This window comes from Pan paniscus, chromosome 13 (assembly GCF_029289425.2).
Source record: "Pan paniscus chromosome 13, NHGRI_mPanPan1-v2.0_pri, whole genome shotgun sequence".
Lineage (NCBI taxonomy): Eukaryota > Metazoa > Chordata > Mammalia > Primates > Hominidae > Pan > Pan paniscus.
Genome location: NC_073262.2, coordinates 68911454 through 68933795, shown reverse-complemented (window position 1 = coordinate 68933795; position 22342 = coordinate 68911454). Strand labels below are relative to the sequence as shown.

Sequence of the window (22342 nt, the reverse complement as noted above, 5' to 3'; positions counted from 1 at the left end):
TCTTAAATAAAATTAACATAAATCTGGTCAACCTTAAATAGGCACATGAAATTCTTAGGAAGAATTCAGAGACCATAAAATGGTTTTAAATGATGGTAAAGATAACCAATGGATACTGATGGAATTGTTTTTATGTGCTTAAAAATGGATAAAATTATTTGCTATTAAACACAGACATTGGTAACATGGCAAAAATGATTTTGCAAAATGAAAAAAAGAAAACCCACAAAGACAGATGTTGGGTGATCTGACCTTTCAAAGATAAGTGATTTAATAGTAATTGATGCAGAAAACAAGGTTAACCCAGAGCTACGTGATTCTGTCACTATATAATCTTACAAATTACATATTCGCTCAAAAATTGTCTCTTCTAATAAGCAAAGATAGTCAAAGGGTGACAACTTTACAAACTGTGCTGGCTTCTACCCTCTCCCCTGACAATATGCCCCAGGTCCCACCTGGTCCCTGGTCTAACACTTCACCCCCCACATTCCCATTGTGGGGGCAAAGTGTCTACTCATCTCCTAAATAAATGGTGAGAAGTAAATGGGCTAATGGTGTGAAATGTCTATTTCATGAGTCCTCCATAAATTATTTCTAGTTGCTTGGTTCTAGGATTGTTTTCACCTGTGAACTATTAGAGCAAGAGTTTTTTTCTGGACAGAATAGTCTCATCTTATTGTTGTCATGGGACTAAAAACACAGGTGAAAAATATGCATATTGGTGGAAAACATACATTTCTCTGTTAAGGAAACATAGTTCTCCTGTTTACCATCACATGTTAGGTGCATTTTTCTCTGAAAGATGCCCACGTATGTGCTTGCAGTCATAAATTTCACTTCCTTACCCTCTCTTATGCTTCATCTAGGCAACGAACATGTCATAATAGACTTACATAAGAGGCTATGCCTTCATTGAAATAGTACTGTTAAATTTTCAAAATCTAAACTATAAACCTTGTTTCAATATTAGAATGCCTGACTGATTTGTATCTGGTTAGGAGTGAAACAGACAAATGGCTGACTTCATGTTCTCTGTTTTTTTTCTCCCAGAACTTGAAGAGTCCAGACAAAAATGTCCACCTTGGTGGTACAGATTTGCACACAAATTCTTGATCTGGAATTGCTCTCCATATTGGATAAAATTCAAAAAGTGTATCTATTTTATTGTAATGGATCCTTTTGTAGATCTTGCAATTACCATTTGCATAGTTTTAAACACATTATTTATGGCTATGGAACACCACCCAATGACTGAGGAATTCAAAAATGTACTTGCTATAGGAAATTTGGTAAGTCTCTTATTGTGTGTTATGTACTTATAGTTTCTCTTTTTAGTTGTCATCATTGTCATTTCATATTTTTTATGTCAGATGAATCTGCAGCCTCAGAATTATGCATATCCAGAACTTTCCATATGAATGGATGTGTAGAGTCAAGTTTCTGGTTATGTCTTTTAAAATAATTGTGCACTACTGTTGAGGTCTACAAATAACAATACTATTTCTATAAAAGGTTACCATCTTGGGAGTTGATAATGATTTTTTCTGCCAGCATATTTCTTGGGAGCAACACTTAACATTTTTGGTTCTTTCTCACACCTTCCTAATTACATTGCTGCTTTCTTGTAAGTACACACCTCACATATTTTCAGAAAACCTATGGATGTACTGCTTTGACATAATAGTAGTGAAGTGTTTGGGTCCTCAGAGTCCCAAAGTCCTGGGTTTGAATGCTGATTCTGCATTATATGAGTGATATGCCCTTGGACAAATATTTTAACTCTGTAGTATTTAATTTTATCATTTATAAAATAATACTTCATTATAAAATAATTGTTATTTATAATATAATTGTAACTATTTCATTTATCATATTCTTGGGAGGATTAAATACTTTCTGCTTATTAGCCTGGCATATAGTAAATACACAATAAATTAAAGCTATCATCATCATCAACATCATTGTCATCAAAACTTCAAAGACTTAATGAAACAAGCTTTAAAAACAACTATTTGGAGAAACCAAAATGGTTGAACTGGACATAGAAGACTCAAGGGTAGGCAAGAAGGTGATCAACAGACTTCTGGAAGATATGAGATCCAATTAGTAAAATTGATGCCAGAGTGATCTCTAAAATGTACAGTGCTGGTCACACTAACTCAGGGTAAACAAAATGCCAGTTTTTGACTATGGATGTGAGGCAGGCACCAGTTCATTTTTAGGGCCAGAGAATCTCAGCTTATGACTCTTCATAAACCATGAATAACTTTGGGTATCTTTGTCAATGTCTATATAAGATAATTTTGCTTTTGCTGTGGTCCCAAACAAATTGACATTTGAAGACCAGAAGTTCTTTTCTGAGTCTGTCTTTTCTTCTAAATTGTCTACAAATATTCCCAATGTTTTTCCCCATGTGCTCGCTGAGTTAGCATTCTTCTTCCCTTCTATTTATCTTTGGAAAAAGGCAGGAATATCTAGTTTCTAATTGTTGATGGAGATCCGGATCTTGCAAATAAGTACCTTCTCACTGAGACGACTGCATCCCTGTGAACTCAGAAAGGATTTACCTGGTCACAGCTATTACCACAACCTCAAGTCCAGCTGCTCCCTGCCAATCTTCTTGATCCTGCATTATTTGAAAATTGACTCCTGCAGTTATAGACCTAAACATTTCCCTTAGAATCTTCTTTGGTCAGATTCCTTGAGTCAAAGTGTACCCAAAGGATTCATTTCGGTGTTGCCTTTTTAAGTGAGTCCTTTGATACCAGTATCATGAATTAATGATATTTTGCAATGCACTTTTGTGTCAAAGCTTTAGAAGTCTTACTTTAGCTGCCACATTGTCAATTAAATACTTTTTTCTCTTCTGCTGATAAATCTTTAAAGAGTGAGTCAACATGTTCTTTATTACTCTAACAGTAGTCAGATCAGAAAAAAAAAGACTGGCTCAAAATTTCAGTATCAACTTATGTTTTCTTTTTATCTTCTTCCAGAACAACTTTTTGACCCACATAAATTCTTTGAAAATAGTGACTGTGTCAATTACCAAATGTTTTACTCTTATGAAATTTTAATATGCTATTCTAAAATGCTGTCTAAAAATGATGAGCACTGACAGGACAGTTAGAGCTTTTCAACCTTTTGATGCTGATATGGGAGCCAGGGAAGAGCAATACCTAATTTACAGGACTAAGTTAGATAAGAATATCCATTTATAAAGTATTTAGCAAACTGTCTGGAACACAGTAAATGCTAAGCAAACAGTGATTATTATCATTGTGTTGATTTCCTATTTTCTAATATTAACAGAAAAACATTATTTTTCTCACTTAGGTCTTTACTGGAATCTTTGCAGCTGAAATGGTATTAAAACTGATTGCCATGGATCCATATGAGTATTTCCAAGTAGGCTGGAATATTTTTGACAGCCTTATTGTGACTTTAAGTTTAGTGGAGCTCTTTCTAGCAGATGTGGAAGGATTGTCAGTTCTGCGATCATTCAGACTGGTAAACATAAACTAAGGTTGCCATTATATTCTATAATAAAGGGGTATTTCTTTGGTTTTGCATTATTTTTTAAAACTTTTGGGAATTTGAATCAAAAGGCAAGATTATATCTTGATATCTAGTAAAATAAAATCCATTCATTGACAAATGCACTTAAAGAACTAAAACCACATGAATATTTTTACAATTTTTGAAGACATGCTCAATTCTAATTTGAAGTACATGCTAATATAATATAAATATTTTCTATTATATTAATATAGTACAATAATTTATTTCAGAGTAAGAAGCTTGTGGCTTACAGAATTTCAATGATTATATGTTCATAACTTTATGAATTTGGTAATTAAAGATCAAATTGTTATCCCCCAAAACAATTGTTGTCTGATCTTCACAATATAAAAACAAATAAAGACTTTTTAAAGCACATTCCTCTAATATGCTAGATTTTATCTAAGTGTCGGCATGAGAAAATGTATGAAAGTATTAGAAAATAGAATTAAGGATAAATTATCAATTCTAAAAGAAAAATATCACAAATTATGATAAGAGGTTTCTGTAGCAATCCTGAACTAAAAGTACATAGTTTCTTCATAATATGTGTTGTAATTTTTTGTGGCAAGTGGAACAAAATAACAGAGATATTGAAAATTGATGAAAATGAAAAATAAGAATATTTTAGCTGGATAATAATGACAATATTATAGGACTTAAAGTCTGCTTTAACCTTTGAACAAAAATCAAGATTGGAAACATTGAAAAGATTTTCATAGTGATTAATATTAAACTTTATATTTGCTTTTAGCTCCGAGTCTTCAAGTTGGCAAAATCCTGGCCAACATTGAACATGCTGATTAAGATCATTGGTAACTCAGTAGGGGCTCTAGGTAACCTCACCTTAGTGTTGGCCATCATCGTCTTCATTTTTGCTGTGGTCGGCATGCAGCTCTTTGGTAAGAGCTACAAAGAATGTGTCTGCAAGATCAATGATGACTGTACGCTCCCACGGTGGCACATGAACGACTTCTTCCACTCCTTCCTGATTGTGTTCCGCGTGCTGTGTGGAGAGTGGATAGAGACCATGTGGGACTGTATGGAGGTCGCTGGTCAAGCTATGTGCCTTATTGTTTACATGATGGTCATGGTCATTGGAAACCTGGTGGTATGTAACCAGATGTTTATACATTTTAATTTCTCTGTGGAAATTATTTTGTGATGATGTGATCTATTATTTTTATAATTTTATAATTAATTATATCTACAATTATTAATTGCAAAAGAATAGTGATAATTTTAATACAAGAAAGAACAGGAAAGAGAACAAAATTTTGTATTAGTTTTCCTAGCCAAATAACCCATATTTATATTTTTCAAAATCACTGCCTATTCATTTTAAGGCAAAGCTTTCTATCTTTTTCTCTAATTTTGAAAGTGATGGCATATGCTCTCTTGAAGCTATACTAGTAAATAAAATATAATTAAGTTAATAATAACAAAAATGAAGTTAATAATGGACCAAGGCAAATGAAAGGACTGGTCCCGCACCTTATAGCCATGTGTAAGACTAGCCTCTATAGCAAGGATCAGCACCTATGCCCCACAGACCAAAGCCAGTCCAATGCCTGTTATTGTGTGGCCCTGGGAGCTAAGAACGATTTTTACATTTTTAAGTGGTTAAAATAATCAAAAGAAGAATAAATGACACATGCACATTATATGAAATGCAAATTTTAGTGTTCATAAACTTTATTCAAACATAGGAATGTCAATTCATTTACATATCTTCTATGACTGCTTTTACATTACAGTGGCAGAGGTGAATAGCTGCCATAGAAATCGTATGCCCAATAAAGTCTAAAATATTTATCATTTGGCCCTTTACGAAAAAGTTTTCCAGCCACTGGCCTATAGCATCGCGTGGACAGAGCAATCTGCCTACTTTTTGAATTAGTGTTTTCTTGGCTTGTACTTTTTTAAATTTTTTTTCTTCCTTATACTGATTAATGAAAACTTTCAAGCTTACAAGCAGGAGAAAATTGGGATAAAATGCTCTTCTATGAGCCACTCATCTCAATTCTCAAATCTGCCATGTTGACTTGTCACAGTTGGTCAGCTTGACATCAAATCTCTCATCAGGTATCCAGAAGGTGGGATATGGTAACAGCCATATGGTAAGTGCCTTCACTTCCCACTAAGTTGAAAAAAATTACTAAAATATTGTTGTCCTTGTAACCACCATAAAAAGAGGATTCAGAAGTCAGGACAGAAACTTACATTCATCCAGTCACACACTAAATGATACTGTGCCAGACATACACAAAGGCATTTATGCAGCACAAATTCTAGATTTTTACTGCACAAAAAATATACATCATGGATTACCATTCTATAATTGTTGATCACCCTCAAGTTGTAGTAATAAATAAGCTTCCTAGTTTTATACAGCCTTATAAATTCCTTCCAATATGGAATGAAATGCACATTCTCTTTGTTTCTTCTTCCCTGTTTTGTATTTATAAGCTCCTATAGCAGGATTTGCTTGTGTATTTTTTTTTTTTTTTTTGAGATGGAATCTCGCTTTGTTGCCCAGGCTGGAGTGCAATGATGTGATCTCGGCTCACCCCAACCTCCACCTCCCAGGTTCAAGCAATTCTTCTGCCTCAGCCTCCTGAGTAGCTGAGATTACAGGTGCATGCTACTGTGCCGGCTAATTTTTGTATTTTTAGTAGAGACAGGTTTTCGTCATGTTGGCCAGGCTGGTCTCGAACTCCTGACCTCAGGTGATCCAGCCTCCGTCACCTCCCAAAGTGCTAGAATTACAGGCGTGAGCTACTGCGCCCAGCTGTGCATTTCTTCTTACAAAATTTTGACATAAAATCGTGAAATTGGGAAAGGTATAACTTGTGAAAACATGCCACATCAAAGCCAATGATCACAAATAATTTAAATGTTTATTATTTATTCAGGCAAATTCAAAGGGAAAGGCATCTTGGCTCTCACCACATTTTCCACTCAATATTTTTTAGTATCTTCTCTGTGAAAAGAAAGGTATTTAGGTATTGTTTAGATAGGAAGGCATTGTTTAGGTATTATTTAGGGTGGAAGACCAAAACCAATTACTCATGGTCTAATCCTTGTTTTTGAGATGCTTATTAGGACACAGAAAAGTGGAACACAAAAGTTATCAGACAAGGAAGAAGTGATGAGTTCTACCAATAAGGTTAAATAAAATGCTTTTGACACTTAAAGAAAGAGTTCTAGATTGAGACTTAAGGGATGTTTTTGAAGTGGGCCTTTGAACAATGGATAATATAATATTTCATCATGGACACTGGTGTGAGAGTTATGTTTTCCTTTGAAAGGCAATATAGATTTATAGTAAAAAACAGAGGGGATATATTGGTGAGTGTTTCATTCGTGTAGAATTAGTGTTAACTAACTCATATTATTATTCTTTAATTATTAATTCTTGGCAATGAAAGTATACAGAAGAAAATTCATAAAGTTGATAACCAACTCTTGACTAATGGAGGAACTACCAATATCATAGAATTAAAATTTAAGGAAAAAAATATATTCCTGATATAGTCTTCCACATTAGAGTTATATGCTAAACTGGCTTCTCTTTTTTTATATTTCTCTAATTTATTCTTTTGATCATTTTATTGCCAATTAGTTGAAATGGTTAAGGACCATAGGTTTAGGAAAACATTTGGAAAAATAAGTTTTAGTCAGCTCGGGTCTATATCAGGAAACTTGTGAAGACCATTAATCAAAATGAGACTTTGAATCAAGTATACATTTTATTAATATTTCTTCTCTTGTTTAACGTGATAATACAAAGATGATACAAATGGACTTTATTTTGATTTGTGATACCCACTAGGTTATAGAAATATTAGAGACTTATGATTTTTGAAGGAAAGAAAGTTGTCACAGCAGCTGTTCTCAACGAAGTGAGAACCGCATGAGCCACTGCACCCTGTTAAAATGGTTTAACACTTGAACAGATTAAGGAGACTAAAGCAGTACAATGGACCCTCAGATCTTCACCAATATTCCTATTAAAACAAATATATACAAACATGTATTTCATAGTGAAATATACTTTTTCATTGACAACTATTAAACCATTTCAGGGATTTTTAGCAATTATCAAAATTGTTCACTATGATTCCCAGACCTCCGACCTCCAGAATTTTCTCCTAAATCGGACTTATTGAGACACACAATTTTAGCCTGCTGTCTTTACTTACATCTCAGAGAAATTGTTTTAGGTATGACCAAAATGAGGGATGAGTACCTTCTCTTCACTTAGGTCTTACTTCGATTTTTAAAACATGAGGTAGATGATTTGGGCCATGAAAAGACTTACATCAGATGCCAATTCAATTTCCTTTTTTGTTTCCTGGATAAAACAATGTTTAAATATAATTTACAATTTACATGTTTCCTGCCCTCTGTGAACTTTTTTTTTTTTACAATGTGGAGTTCACCTGCACTTCTACTTCAGTGAGAAAAAAAAAATAATTAACTCAGAAATAAAACTTTGCTTCAAGAGAATAGAAATTGTCCTGACCCTTTTTGTAATTGCTTCTAGGGCAAACATAATAGGCAATGAAGCCAGCCAATCATAATGCCATTATTGCATGTGAATCAGGTTCAAGGGGCAGGTCCTTTTCTGTGCTTTAAAAGTCACATTAAGCAGTATTCTAGCAGCATGCTTCTTGGACAGAATATTTTATTACAGGAACTTTGTAAGTATTATGTGTTCCATTTGTTGGAACAAGTGACATTTATCTTCTGGTAAAGTGAACAAAGATCTTTAGCACAATAGAAAATAGTCACAATTGTTTTGTTCTACCTGTTTCTCACAGGTAATAAAGAGTAATGATAGATGAATGCTAGGAGAGTTTTTTGGGTTCATAAAAGAGAACTTGATTAAGGCACTACTGCTACAGAAATGAACTTAGAAATGATGTAATGATAATGGTGAGGGATCATTCTCTCTGCTCCCCATGGTAATTCTTCCTGGGTATTGCTGACCCTCTGCTGCTGAGTCTGCAGGGGCTAGTCTAGGGATACAGTGATGAGGAGTCTACCCTCGCCTCTCTCTCTCTCATGTGGTCTTATCCGTGTGTGAAAAGGTGCAGAAATCTTCGTTGCTGGTTTGTATTGTGGCCTATATTCGGAAAAGTGTACTTATTTTATTTTATTTTTTATATTTCCTGTCTCCCTATTTCTCTACCCCCTCTCCCCACCCTGATATAGGTCCTAAACCTATTTCTGGCCTTATTATTGAGCTCATTTAGTTCAGACAATCTTACAGCAATTGAAGAAGACCCTGATGCAAACAACCTCCAGATTGCAGTGACTAGAATTAAAAAGGGAATAAATTATGTGAAACAAACCTTACGTGAATTTATTCTAAAAGCATTTTCCAAAAAGCCAAAGATTTCCAGGGAGATAAGACAAGCAGAAGATCTGAATACTAAGAAGGAAAACTATATTTCTAACCATACACTTGCTGAAATGAGCAAAGGTCACAATTTCCTCAAGGAAAAAGATAAAATCAGTGGTTTTGGAAGCAGCATGGACAAACACTTGATGGAAGACAGTGATGGTCAATCATTTATTCACAATCCCAGCCTCACAGTGACAGTGCCAATTGCACCTGGGGAATCCGATTTGGAAAATATGAATGCTGAGGAACTTAGCAGTGATTCGGATAGTGAATACAGCAAAGTGGTAAGAATGCTTCATATACTTTGTGTTTCATATTAACAATTAGTATGAAATGAATGAAAATTTCATATTTCTATTGTCATAAGTTCTTCTTAACATTGCATGTAGTGATGGATAGTTTTTGTGCGTGACTTTACACAACAGCTTCCTGAAGATTCATCTGGTAAAGTTTTCTTACTAGTTCTTAATAATTGATTTAATCTTACTTAGCTGTATGAGGAAGCACCAGGTATCTTTGAGCCTTCCCATCCTTCATCCCATGTTTCCTGTCAGTTGAAAAGTTACACAGTCTCCCTCCACAGTGCCTGTTTGAATCCACCTCTCCTTTTCATCACCTTTCCTTTGTACTCACTACTTTTTGCCTAAACCATTTCAAGCAGAGTCTCAACTGATACCTCTGCTTCCATTTTGCATTTACTCTAGTTTACTTATTTGATTAATTTCGCTCATGCAGATTCAGTCCTAATCATTTCACTCTCATGATGTATCCATGATCTGCAAAGTATCTCTCTCTCTCTCTCTCTCTCTTTTCTTTTCTTCTTTTTTTTAAAAAAACGGAGACAGGTCTCACTCTGTTGCCCAGGCTGGAGTACAGTGGTGCTATCATAGCTTACTGCAACCTTGAACTCCTGGGCTCAAGTGATCCTCCTGCCTCCACCTCCTGAGTTGCTGGGACTACACACCCATGCCACAACACCCAGCTAATTTTTTAAAAAAGGTTTGTAGAGACAAGGTTTCACTATGTTTCCCAGGCTGGTCTCAAACTACTGGACTCAGGCAATTCTTCAAACTTTTTCCCCAGTTGCTGAGATTACAGGAGTGAGCCACCACGCCTGGCCATCCCCAAAGTCTCGAATTATGTACTGTGCACAAAGCCTTCACACTATGGCCCTAACCAGCTTTGACCAGCTGTATCTCCTAGTGCTCACCCGTAGATTTTTACCTGTACCAAACCAATTTCCTTTTAGGTCATAAACACTCTCCACACTTTGCTTGGGATTTCCTTCTCCAGTCAAAATCCTTCAAGGCATCACCCTTGTATTTATCATTTATTAAATTGTTAATACTTAAATCACAGTTGGGTCAGGGTTAAATGAATTAACACGTTAATACATGTAAAATGTTTAGAACCATACTCAATGTTCTCAAAATGTTATTTATTTCATCCCTCCTAATTTCTCCCCAAATGGATGTAGTCCCTTCTCATTTTGAACCGCAAACAATTTTATACTTCTTCCTGGACTCAGTAATCTTAAATTTTAATTTTTTGGGAAATTATGGTATGCATCAAATAGTACTGTAAATTCATTGAGAACAGGAACTCTTTAAAACCTTTTTTTGTGCCCTCCTCTCCCACCCTTACCTGCATATTTCTAGTGAGTCCAGGTATGTATTGAGTTGTATTTTTATTGTGAAATATAACAACCGTATTACAAATTACTTTTATGAGATTGCTTTCAAGTCTTAAGGTATCATTTAAAAATAATCTTTTGTTTTTTCTAGCTCATGTTAGAAAATATTTGACAGATATTTACCAAATATCTTCTATCTCCTTAACTTACTAAGACTCCACCCTCCCTGAATTTATAGTGGACTTGGAAAAAAAAGATTATATGGAATAATCATGACATATATATATATATATATATATATATATATACACACACACACACACACACACACACATATATGTATATATGTAAAATGCTCAGGAGGCTGAGGCATGAGAATCACTTGAGCTCCAGAGGCGGAGGTTGCAGTAAGCCAAGATCGCACCGCTGCACTCCAGCTTGGACTACAGAGTGAGACTCTGTCTCAAAAAAAATAAATACATAAGATTAAACTAAATACATAAGATTAAATTAAATTAAAACAAAATAAAATGCTCTATATTTAATTGAGTGAATAAATGATTAAATAAATAAATCATGATATATGTTTCTATGTAGCCAAGGACATTTTTTCCAAGATGGTAAAGTAAGGAATCAAATCTAGTCATCCCTTGATATCTATGGGCGAGTGGTTTGAAGGCCCCCCCCCACAGAGACTAAAATCTGCAGATGTTCAAGTCCTTTATATAAAATGGCACAATGTTTACCATATAACCTACACACATCCTCTCGTATGTACACTTTAAATTATCTTCAGATTACTTATAATGTAAAAGTAAATCACTGACACAATGTAAATATTTGTTTTACTATATTTTTATTTGTACTATTTTTATTGTTGTATTTTTATATTTATTTTTTCCAATTATTTTCCATCTGTAGTTGGTTGACTCTACAGATGTGGGACCCAGGGATACAGAGGGCCAGCTGTATTTTATTTGTATATTTTAAAATGTTCTACATGGAAGAAGTAATACTCCCAAAATTTTAAAAGTGTGTTCATTTCAGCTTAAAGTTAGAAAATCAGATTCCACGTATGCCTTTTAAGGAGCAGGCATCTAGGTTTAGTATCATATGGAAAGGGAAACTAACTCAGTCACCCATTTTTTTCTAACTAACTCAGTCACCCATTTAAAGAAGATTAAAATTATAAACTCCAATTGCCTGGCAGACAGTTGCTCTCAGAATAAAACTTGGATTCTAGGTGTTAAAGCACTTCAGGAGCTGGGGAAAGTCAACCAAAGACTTCTGAAATTATTTCTTAACATTTATGAGGAATTATTTCTTACCTGTTCATTTTTCTTTCATTTAAAGTCAATGGCTGACCTTTCATCGATCTCCTTAGCTGCTGACAAAATTCTTATTCTAAGTATGTTGAGTTGTAACATTTTTAAGGGAACCTTATAGAACTTTCTATTTAGCACTTCGTTTTCTAACTGAAAAAGCAGACTCATTAAAAGGAAGTGATTTTATTCACAGTTATAAAGCTAGAGTTATACAGTTATAAATCTAGAGTTATAGAGTTACACAGTTATAAAGGCAGAGCCATGTCAAGAGTCCTAGGCTTGTGACTTATAGCTCAATGGAATTTCTACCTCTCTTGTCCTCTCTTTGTCCATTTGAAACACAAAACAAACATTCCTATTTGACTTAATAATTTGTCTCCCCTGGGGTATAAAGCCATGCAGCTATAGAATTTATATATCTGTGGCATGCAGATGAAGGTGTGTTGTCATAATGGTCAGCTATCTTTTATAACTAGTGATTTTATTTGTATTTTATAACTGAAATAGATTATTTTAACCATTCATAAAATTACTCTGTCACTTATCCCATGAGCCCTTCCTAAAGAGTATGAAATCTAGTGCCCTATAAACTGAGTTGTCTAAAAATCATTTGATGTTAATATTCTAATATTCTTGATTTTCACTAATTTTTTTCTCATTACATAATGGTTATATCTATGTGATAAAAGAGTGTACATTCTTACTCTATTACATTTCTATGGTATGCACAATTAAATATACAGGAGTTTGTGGCTACCTTAGAGGTTGTAGTAACAGATACACAAGCTAGTATTTTTAAGTCATGTAGCATAGTGTTTGAATTAGCAAGCCATTTAAAAAAAAGTTTTTGTTGTCATCGATTTCTGCATCATTATTATTACCTAAGAACTCAGGTTCTTAGTACTACTGACTTCTAATTATGAACTTTGAAAGTTTACCCTTCTTCATAAAAAATTTTCCATGACATATCTCAAAGTATGTCATATTAAGTATAGACAAACCTACCTGAAAATATAAGAATTGAGAAATAATGAAGGTTCAAGATCTAAAGGAAATTTGTTTGATAAGATATTAAGCTGTGGTCAGCTATAAAAACCTTACATCTAAGGTCTTTCTTTCCAGCCTCTTCAGATTAAAATGTTTCCAGTTTAAATTCTGTCATTTTTGTTTCGTTTTGTTTTCCCATCAGATCACTAAAATAGTGTACATTTTATTTATTTGTCTAAAATGTCTTTAATCCTCCTATGCTAACTTTTCCTGCTCTAATTCTCATAATCTTCATCTCCCACTTGAGTTCCTAGAGTCTTGAACTGTGAATTCCTTCCTTTGCAACTTTTATTTTTTTCATATCTGAGATGCCTTTGAAATAGTGACGGTTGTGTTTGTGATGAGCCTGGATGAGCCAAAGAGGCAAATTGAATTACCCAATAGAAAGTAACTCCTAATTTATATATTTATGTCATTAAGTCTTAGCCACTACCTTGGGATATGGTTAAGAATGCCACTTTTTAAGATAGAATATTTGCCTCAAATCTTAGCTTTTGATATGACCTTGAGCAATTTACAAAAACATTTTTTCAGTTTATTTATGTGTAAAATAGATTGTAATAAAGATTAAATGATTCTCATAAATAATTAGACAAATGCTTATTGAAAAGTGCTCAATGTACAATTATTATAAGTATGGAATTGAGTGCTTACATACACACTGTAAGTAGCTATTGGCTACAGATTGAATTTAAAAGAGATAGCATGATGAAGATCAGTGCTTCAGAATTTTAGTGTGTGAAAGACATACTTGGGGACTTTATTACAAATGCCTGTTCTGGATCATATCCTTTGAATTCTGTTTGCCTAAATTTGGATGCAACTTCAGAATCATTAACAACGTTTGCAGCAGCTACTGATCAATAGAGACTACTATGAACAATCATACTCCAACAAATTGGAAAACCTAATGGAAATTGATAAATTACTCGACACATACAACTTGCCAAGATTGTATCATGAAGAAATGGAAAACTCAAACAGACCAATAATGAGTAACAAGATTGAATCAGTAATAAAAACTCTCCTAGCAAAGAAAAGTCCAGGACCACATGGCTTCACTGATGAATTCTACCAAACATTTAAAGAAGAACTAATACTAATTCTTAAATTATTCCAAAAAAATCAAAAGGAAAGGAATTCTTCTAAACTCATTCTACAAGGCCAGTATTACCCCAATACCAGAACCAGACAAGGACACACACACACAAAAAGAAAGCTGAAGGCCGCCATCCCTGATGAACACAGATGCAAAATGCCCCAACAAAATACTAGCAACTCAAATCCAACAGCCTATCAAAAAGATTATTCACCATGCTCAACTGGAAATCGTCCCAGGGATGCAAAGATGTTTCAACATTTGCAGAACAATAAAGTTTCTATATTATATCAACAGAATGAAACGTAAAAGCCATATGATCATCTCAATAGACAGAGAAAAAGCATTTTATAAAATCCAGTATCCTTTATTTGATAAAAATTATCAACAAATTAAGTATAGAAGAAACATACCTTAATGTAATGAAGGCCATATGTAACAAACCCACAGCTAACATGATACTAACCAGGGAAGAGCTGAAAACTTTCTCTCCAAGATCTGGAACAAGACAAGGATGCTCACTTTCACTACTTTTATTCAACATAGTAATGAAGTTCTAGCCAGAGCAATCAGGCAAGAGAAAGAAATAAAGGACATTTAAATTGGAAAGAAGGAAGTCAAATTCTCTTTGTTTTTATATAATCTGATCTTAGATATAGAGTTCTAATGACCCCATGAAAAAAAGTAGTAGATTTCATAAATGAATTCAGTAATGTTGGAGGACACAAAATCAACATGCAAAAATCAATATTATTTCTATATGTTAACAACAAATAATCTGAAAATAAATCAAGAAAGCAATCCCATTTACAATAGCTACAAAAAATAAAATACCTAGAAATAAATTTAAACAAGGAGGTGAAATATATTTACAATGAAAACTATAAAATATTGGTGAGAGAAATTGAAGAGGACACAAAAAGGGAAAGATATTCCATGTTCATGGATTAGAATAATTAATATTTTTTAAATGTCCATATTACCCAAAGCAATCTACAGGTTTAATGCAATCCCTATCAAAATACCAGTGACATTCTTTACAGAAATAAAAAAAAAAGTCCTAACATTTGTATGAAACCACAAAAGACCCTAAATAGCCCAAGTAACCTGGAACAAAAAGAACAAAGCTGGTGGCATCACACTAACTGACTTCAAAACATATATAAAGCTATAGTAACCAAACAGAATGATACTGACATAAAACAGACACACAGAGCAATACATAAGAATAGAGAGCCCAGAAATAAATCTACACATATACAGTCAACTGAGTTTTGACAAGGTTCCAAGTACCTATAATAAGAGAAAGGACAGCCTCTTTAGTAAACAGTTCTGGGCAAACTGAATAGCCACATGCAAAAGAATGAAATTAGACCTTTATCTCTTACTTTATACACAAGTCAACTCAAAATAGACTACTTAAATGTAAGACTGAAAACTACACAACTATTAGAGAAGAAAAAAAACGGGGAAAGCTTCATGATATTGTTCTAGGCAAGGATTTTTTTGGATAAAACCTAAAAAGCACAGGCAACAAAAGCAAATATAGACAAATTGGATTATATTAAACTAAAAAGCTTCTGCACAGCAAGGCAAACAATCAATAGAGTGAAGAGATAACCTACAGAATGGGAAAATAAATTTGTAAACTATGCATCTGATAATGGGTTAATATCTAAAACATACAAGGAACTCAAACAACTCAACAACGAAAAAAAAACCAAATAATTCAAAAATGGACAAAATACCTGAATAGATATTTCTCAAAAGAAGACATAGAAATGCCAACAGATAAATGAAAATATGCTCAACATCACTAATCATCAGGGAAATGCAAATCAAACCTATCTTGAGGTATCTCCTCACCCTAGTTAAAATGGCTACCATCAAAAAATCAAAAGATATAAGTGTTAAAAGGATATGGAGAAAAGGCAATCCTTACACACTGATTGTGAGAATGTAAATTAATACCACCATTATGGAAAGTAATATGGGGGTTCTTTAAAAAATTAAAAATAGAATTTTCATATGATCCAGCAGTCCCAATACTTGGTAAATATCCAGATGAAATGAAATCAGTATGTTGAAGAGATACAGTAAACATAGAATACTGTACTCCTATATGTTTATTGCTGCACTGTTCACAATAGCCAAGTTATCATATTAACCTAAATGATCGTAAATAAATAAATGCATAAAGAAAATGTACATAAGAAAAATTGAACGCCATTCAGCCATAAGAAATAATGAAATCCTGTTATTTGTGGCAACGTGAATGAACCTGGAGGACATTATGTTAAGTGAAATCAGCCAGGCACAGAAAGTCAAATATCTCACACATATGTGGAATCTAAAGGGTTGTCATAGAAGTAGATAGTAGAATAGTGGTTATCGGAGAATGGGAGGCTTGGAGGAGTGAGGTATGGGGAAAGATTGGTCAATAGGTACAAAGCTACAGTGAGATAGAAAGAATAAGTTCTGGGGTTCTATTGAATCGTTGGATGACTAGAGTTAACCATAATGTGTTGTATATTTCAAAATAGCTAGAAGTTTTTAAATGGTCTCCTCACAAAGAAATGATAAATGTTCAAAGCTATGGATCTGCTAGTTACCCTATTTGATAATTACATAATGTATACATGTATCAAACTATCACATGTACCCCATAAATATGTACAATTATTATGTGTCAAAAATAATTTTTAAAATAAATGATGCCAACTTAATCCCTAGCTTACTTGGATTCAGGTTTCTGAAATATTATTTTCTTTATTCAGGGGCTATGGGTATATTTCCCCTTTTGCTTGTTTAAGAACCTGCATTTTGAGCAAAAAACATCACTGACCTTTGATATCTCTCCCTCTCTTCTCCCTACCCAAAAACCCTCTCTTTTATGACCTAGCATCCTGGTTTCTCAATAGAGTTTATGGAGAATTTTCAGTGCTCTCCTAGTATAAGTTTTCAGGTTGACAGATTTCCTCACCCTGATAGACAGTTAAAAATACACTCCAGAATCAAATCAAAATATTTTACAGTAAAACCTCTTATCAGAAAATAACCAAAGAGATGAGTTAAAACAAACGGTTTAGTCAAATATCTTAAACAGTTCTGAGGAAACAAATGGAAATAGAACAATAGCACTTCTCTGAAGAGACAGTCAGTGTCAGAATCAAGAAAGACACGCTGTTATCTCAAAGGTACCCATGAGAATAATACTCTTTTCACTGTTTCTAAGAATGCAGGCACTGAACTGATGGCTCTTCTCAGAGTCAGCCTTCTCCTGAAGTGCAATGAAGCCCTCCAAGCACACTCCAAACATTAACAACACACTACACAGGCTTTTTTTACCACTGGCAGTGAAGTGCTTCCTCATTATAAGCCTTAAAGGAAGCATGAAATGCACCCATTTGTCAATAAATATTTATTACACCTTACTATGCTCTAAGCACTGTGCTAAGAATTGCTGAGGGAAAAAAGATCATGTTCTCACACAGCTGCAATAATTTAATATCTGGATTAACTTGAAAGTTAAAATATAAGGGCTCAGGGTCTAGATATATAAGATTGTGAGCTGATCCAAGGATGTATTAGTTTCTTACGGCTGTTGTAACAAATTAGCAAAACTCAGTGGCTTACAACAACAGAAATTTATTCTTTTGCCAGTTCTGGAGGCTAGAAGTCTGAAATCAAGGTCTGAGCAAGGCCACGATTTCTCTAAAGGCTCTAGTAAGTATCCTGCCTTGCTGCTTTCTAACTTTGGAGGTTGTTGGCAATCCTTGCAGCTTGCAGCTGCATCATCCCAATCTCTGGCCCGGTACTCACATAGTTTTCTCCCTGTGTGTCTCTGTCTTTTCTTCTTATAAGGACCCCAGTTATATTGGATTTGGACCCACACAATGACCTCATCTTCATTGTGTCTGCAAAGACCATATTTCCAAGTAAGATCACATTCAAACATGCCAGGGTTAGGACTTCAACATAACTTTTGGAGGATAACAATTCAACCCACAACAAAGAATTTTGACTTAGAAGACTGGATGGTTATTGATGCAATTAAGAATACACTGATGGAGGAGAAAATTGAGGAGTAGGAGAAATACAGAGTTTAATTTGGTGGCATCATAAATTTGAACTACTTGCAGTACAGGCAGTGAACCTGAACAGGAGGTATATGGAAAGATAAATCTTAAGGAAAGAAGAAAAGTCAGAGTTGTAGATAGGTTGGGATTTTGTATGTTAACTTTCATTAATCACAGGATTGTGTAGGGGTCAGTTCCCTGGGAAACCAATCCTGAGAGATAAATCTGAGATTTACTGAGAAGTGTTTTCGGGAACGAAACGTAACATCGGTAAAAAGTGAGGCATGCAAAATTATTGGGCAGAAAGAGAAGTTGAAATGTTAAAATTGCAACAGAGATTTCTGCTGATCCTATTGGCATGTCTGATGCTGTGACGACCCTCTGGAGTAGCTCCAAAACAAAGCAAGAAGGTCAGGCCTTTCTTCTCCACACCATTCATTGGATGCAGGCTCTCCCTTCACCTTTCCAGGGGAGAAGGGTATAACCCTGGGGGAAGCACCTCCTTTCTGCCACGATAAGGCCCAAAGAGGGATTCAGATGTGAGCCTTCAGCATCCAACACTTTTGGCAGCTGGGGGAATGAGCAGCTCGCTGGAAAGCAGGATGTGGACAGTGCCTTAGAGCATCTACTGCATGACAGAACCATAGACAGCAGCTGAGAACAGCAGATCAAACACATTTGAGAGGTGGATGCAAAAGAAGAAAGCACGCACACACACACACGGGTAAAATGTATACAGTAGTCCCTTTACACACATTATATAATTTTCCTCTTTGTGACCTTCTTAGGAAGTAAATATAATTCATCTATATTTGCAGATAACTGAGATTCTAAAAGATTAAAAAAAGATTTGGTTAGTCATGGACATATCTGGGGGTCTTTTTAAATTTAAACCCCAAGCTTTAATCATTATACTACATGCCATAGAAAGGCAAGACAATGAGTAGTAGTATAATTGTTTTCTGCTATACCTCTGTAATGGTGTAATTCAGGGTGAAATTTTCTGTTGTAATGGTATTGTACATTTGCTGATTCATTGGGATTCTGATATTGAGCTTCTAATCCACCTTAATGCTGACTGATTAGGTTATAGTCTACCTTGGTAATAATGTGTGATTTTTATATTTTAAGTGTTTAAATTTGTTTCTTCAAAACTATCTTATTCCCTTCTTTATTGAAAAGTAAAACTGATTTTACTTCTAGAATATATTTCTTTCTCAAGACTACATAACCCTTTCCTTTCCATTTATTCAATATTAAATGCATATTTTATACATTATAGTATTTCATGTGTATCTGTATATTTATTTTTGCATATATTAATGTGTCTATTTTTTCATGCAAATTATTGATAAATATGACAAACTCATCTAGACCAAATTCAAGTTCTTGTAGCTTCTGCCTGATACATTCATTCTTCTCTAGGTGAAAACCTTGCTGAGGTAACTATGAGGTTCTTAGTGCTACTAAGACTTATCCAGCTCTCCCTGGCTTGTTGATGAAATTGGCAAGTGACTCAGAAATATCACTAAAGTCCAGATCATTGCCTTTAAAGCATTTCCTTTGTCATGACTTATTATGTTATTACAGAAAAGTATTAAATCAATTTGGCATAATTTTTTCTACACATCACTTTGCTCTCTTTGAACCTTTGTGTTCTCTCAGGACAATGTATTAAGTAGAATTGATTTATTATATTATCTTTCATATTAAGGCTATATTAGAGGCTAGGGAGTACACTTACTGCCACACCAAGGTACACATGTACAGATCTTAACTATTTGAATAAACCTATTTTACTTAAGGGTACATGGGTAATCCCTATTTGTGTGTGTGTGTGTTATGTTATTTTTGGCTATTTCTGAGTCAGGACTCTGTTTAACTGCATGCAACAGAGACTTAACTACATTGGCATAACTGGATAGAACATTTTGTTTTCATATTTTAAAACATCCACAGATCAGCAGTCCACGTGGCCTCCATGTCCTAGGTTCCATCTCTTCTCCCTTCTGCCAGTCTTCACATGTGTTTTTTCTTCTATATTAATGCCTATGATTCGAGGTGACTGTTCCACCTACAGCTTTATCTCCAATACCCACGTAGGAAAGAGAAAGAAATAGAAAGAAGCAGAAGTAATGACTATCCCACTTGCCTGAGGAAGGGCAAAACTTTCCCAGAGATCCTTATCCAACTTTGGCTTATGTCTTATTGGCAAGAACAGTGTGACATGGCCACCCCTAACAACAAGGTAGCCTGGCTGAGGCAGGACATTTATCTGGGCATATTGCTACCCTGAATAAAATCTGGATTCTCTTGGTAAGATACCTTGGAAGGTATTAACAAGGTCAGACATGCTTCTCCAATATTACTACTGCTACTAATTATTATTATTCCTTTATGAAAATGTCAAAAGAATTGAAGGATGGTAATTTTCTATTTTAAGAGACGCAGTTACTAGGCATAATTTGGAATAATATGCATCAATTGTAATGTTATACTTTGAAACATATTGTATAAAATTACCAAAAAACAAAAGTTAATTTTTATTTATTGAATTAGAAAATATATATGAAAATAAGAATATTTTAAGTTAAATAATAAAAAACTAAATATCCAACCATTTTTAGTCACAAAAACTAGAAATCTCATGTGGCTCAACATAATACAAAGGCATAAGTAAAATATAAACTTTATTCTACCTGTATAATCTTATTTCTTAATTACATAAATATTATGTTACTGAACACAGATATTTTATTCATTTCTTTTATTTGTGCATAGTAGAGAACACATTAAAATTTTCTATGACTCTCTGCCCAGAATTATAATAAGCATAGAGTTTTTCTCTCCTAAATTACGCTCATGAAATATTTTTGGCCCCCTATAAATATTGAGTCCCCCAAAAACCACACTAAAAACTTCATGTACTTCAAAGGTAAAGGGTGATTGATCATTGACAACAAAAAGTATACACTCTAATAGCTTGCACCTTAGGTAAATATACAAAAAATTATAACACAGAACAAAGCAAAGCACAATCCGTAACAGGACACTAAACTAGTCCATTGAGGATGCATTGAGTAAGGGGCTATATCTGGCTGACTTCACATGAAAGGAGGTGGCACTTAGACCAGACCTTACAGTATGGAGAGAATTTCACTGGGCAGATGTGGTACAGAAGGAAATCTCAGGCAGAGGAACAAGCATTCATATTGTTCACCTGATTCACTCATTCATTCATCTATCCACCCATTCATCTATTCAGTGTTCAGTTTACAAAGTCATTATCTTTGGAGAGACTTAAATATGCTTATTATTATGAACTGTAGTCATTTTGTTGACCTGATAAAAAGTTGTTTCAATATTTGCAGTTCCCAAATTAAATATTTAATGTCCTTTTACTATGTGGTGGTTTTAATTACATTGTTATCAAGACTTTCTCTCTTTAGATTTTTAATCAAAGTTTTAGATTTACGCTCTGCTTATTACTACACTTTAGAAAATATAATAATCTTTTAAAAATGCATTTGACTTTGAAAGATTTAGGGATTAGTTACAGTTATGCTGTTGGGTAAAATTGGCATTTGATTCTATTATTTATGCATAGATTTTTTTAAAAGCACTCTTCTGTAGAATTGCACTTAGACCATTTCTTTTTTTCAGGTTGTTTCCAAAGAATTTGAAAAATCTTTCCATGTTCATTGGATTTGTTTACATGCCTAAAAACAATGAAATATTTGTCTGACATATTCAAATCAATGTGTCTTATTCTTTATATTTTGATAAATTTGGAAACTTCACTTTTTTGCAATGCTGTTTAAAATGTCAAAATTAATTAAATAAAAATAAGTCAATCAAGAAATGCTAATTTTAGAATATGCTTTTTAAAGCTGCATACTCTTACTCCCACCTCACCCCCTATACTGAGAATCACTTATATTTAAATGTTGCTTGCATTTAAGGAAAAATAGAATGCAAAACATTGCATTAGCACATTATAGTATTTAAATTCAATTTTTTAAATAGTAGAGTAGAATTATGTAACTGTTTAATTGATTGTTTTTAAGTCTCTGTTGAATGACATTTAATCTTAGTACTGTGATTCAAATATATTGCTTAACGTTGAGTATATAGCATGTACTTTCAAATATGTAACTAATTTCTACTTACAGGTATATGACTTTA

The 22342-nt window shown here is 34.0% G+C and overlaps 1 protein-coding gene and 1 long non-coding RNA gene across 5 annotated transcripts in view; one reads left to right on the top strand and one right to left on the bottom strand.

The window, feature by feature from the left end:
- LOC103787066 (uncharacterized) overlaps positions 1-22342 on the bottom strand; it is a 152350-nt gene that overhangs the window by 23445 nt on the left and 106563 nt on the right. For both annotated transcript variants that reach the window (XR_004670198.3, XR_008624533.2), the window contains one exon: positions 4408-4567. This is a non-coding gene — a long non-coding RNA (uncharacterized LOC103787066). The remainder of the gene's footprint in view (positions 1-4407; positions 4568-22342) is intronic.
- Positions 1-22342, top strand: part of SCN9A (sodium voltage-gated channel alpha subunit 9) — a 177528-nt gene that overhangs the window by 94581 nt on the left and 60605 nt on the right. For all 3 annotated transcript variants that reach the window (XM_055108703.2, XM_055108702.2, XM_055108701.2), the window contains 4 exons: positions 1054-1292; positions 3337-3510; positions 4316-4672; positions 8782-9258. In XM_055108703.2, coding sequence (XP_054964678.1) covers positions 1054-1292; positions 3337-3510; positions 4316-4672; positions 8782-9258 — 1247 coding nt within the window. The remainder of the gene's footprint in view (positions 1-1053; positions 1293-3336; positions 3511-4315; positions 4673-8781; positions 9259-22342) is intronic.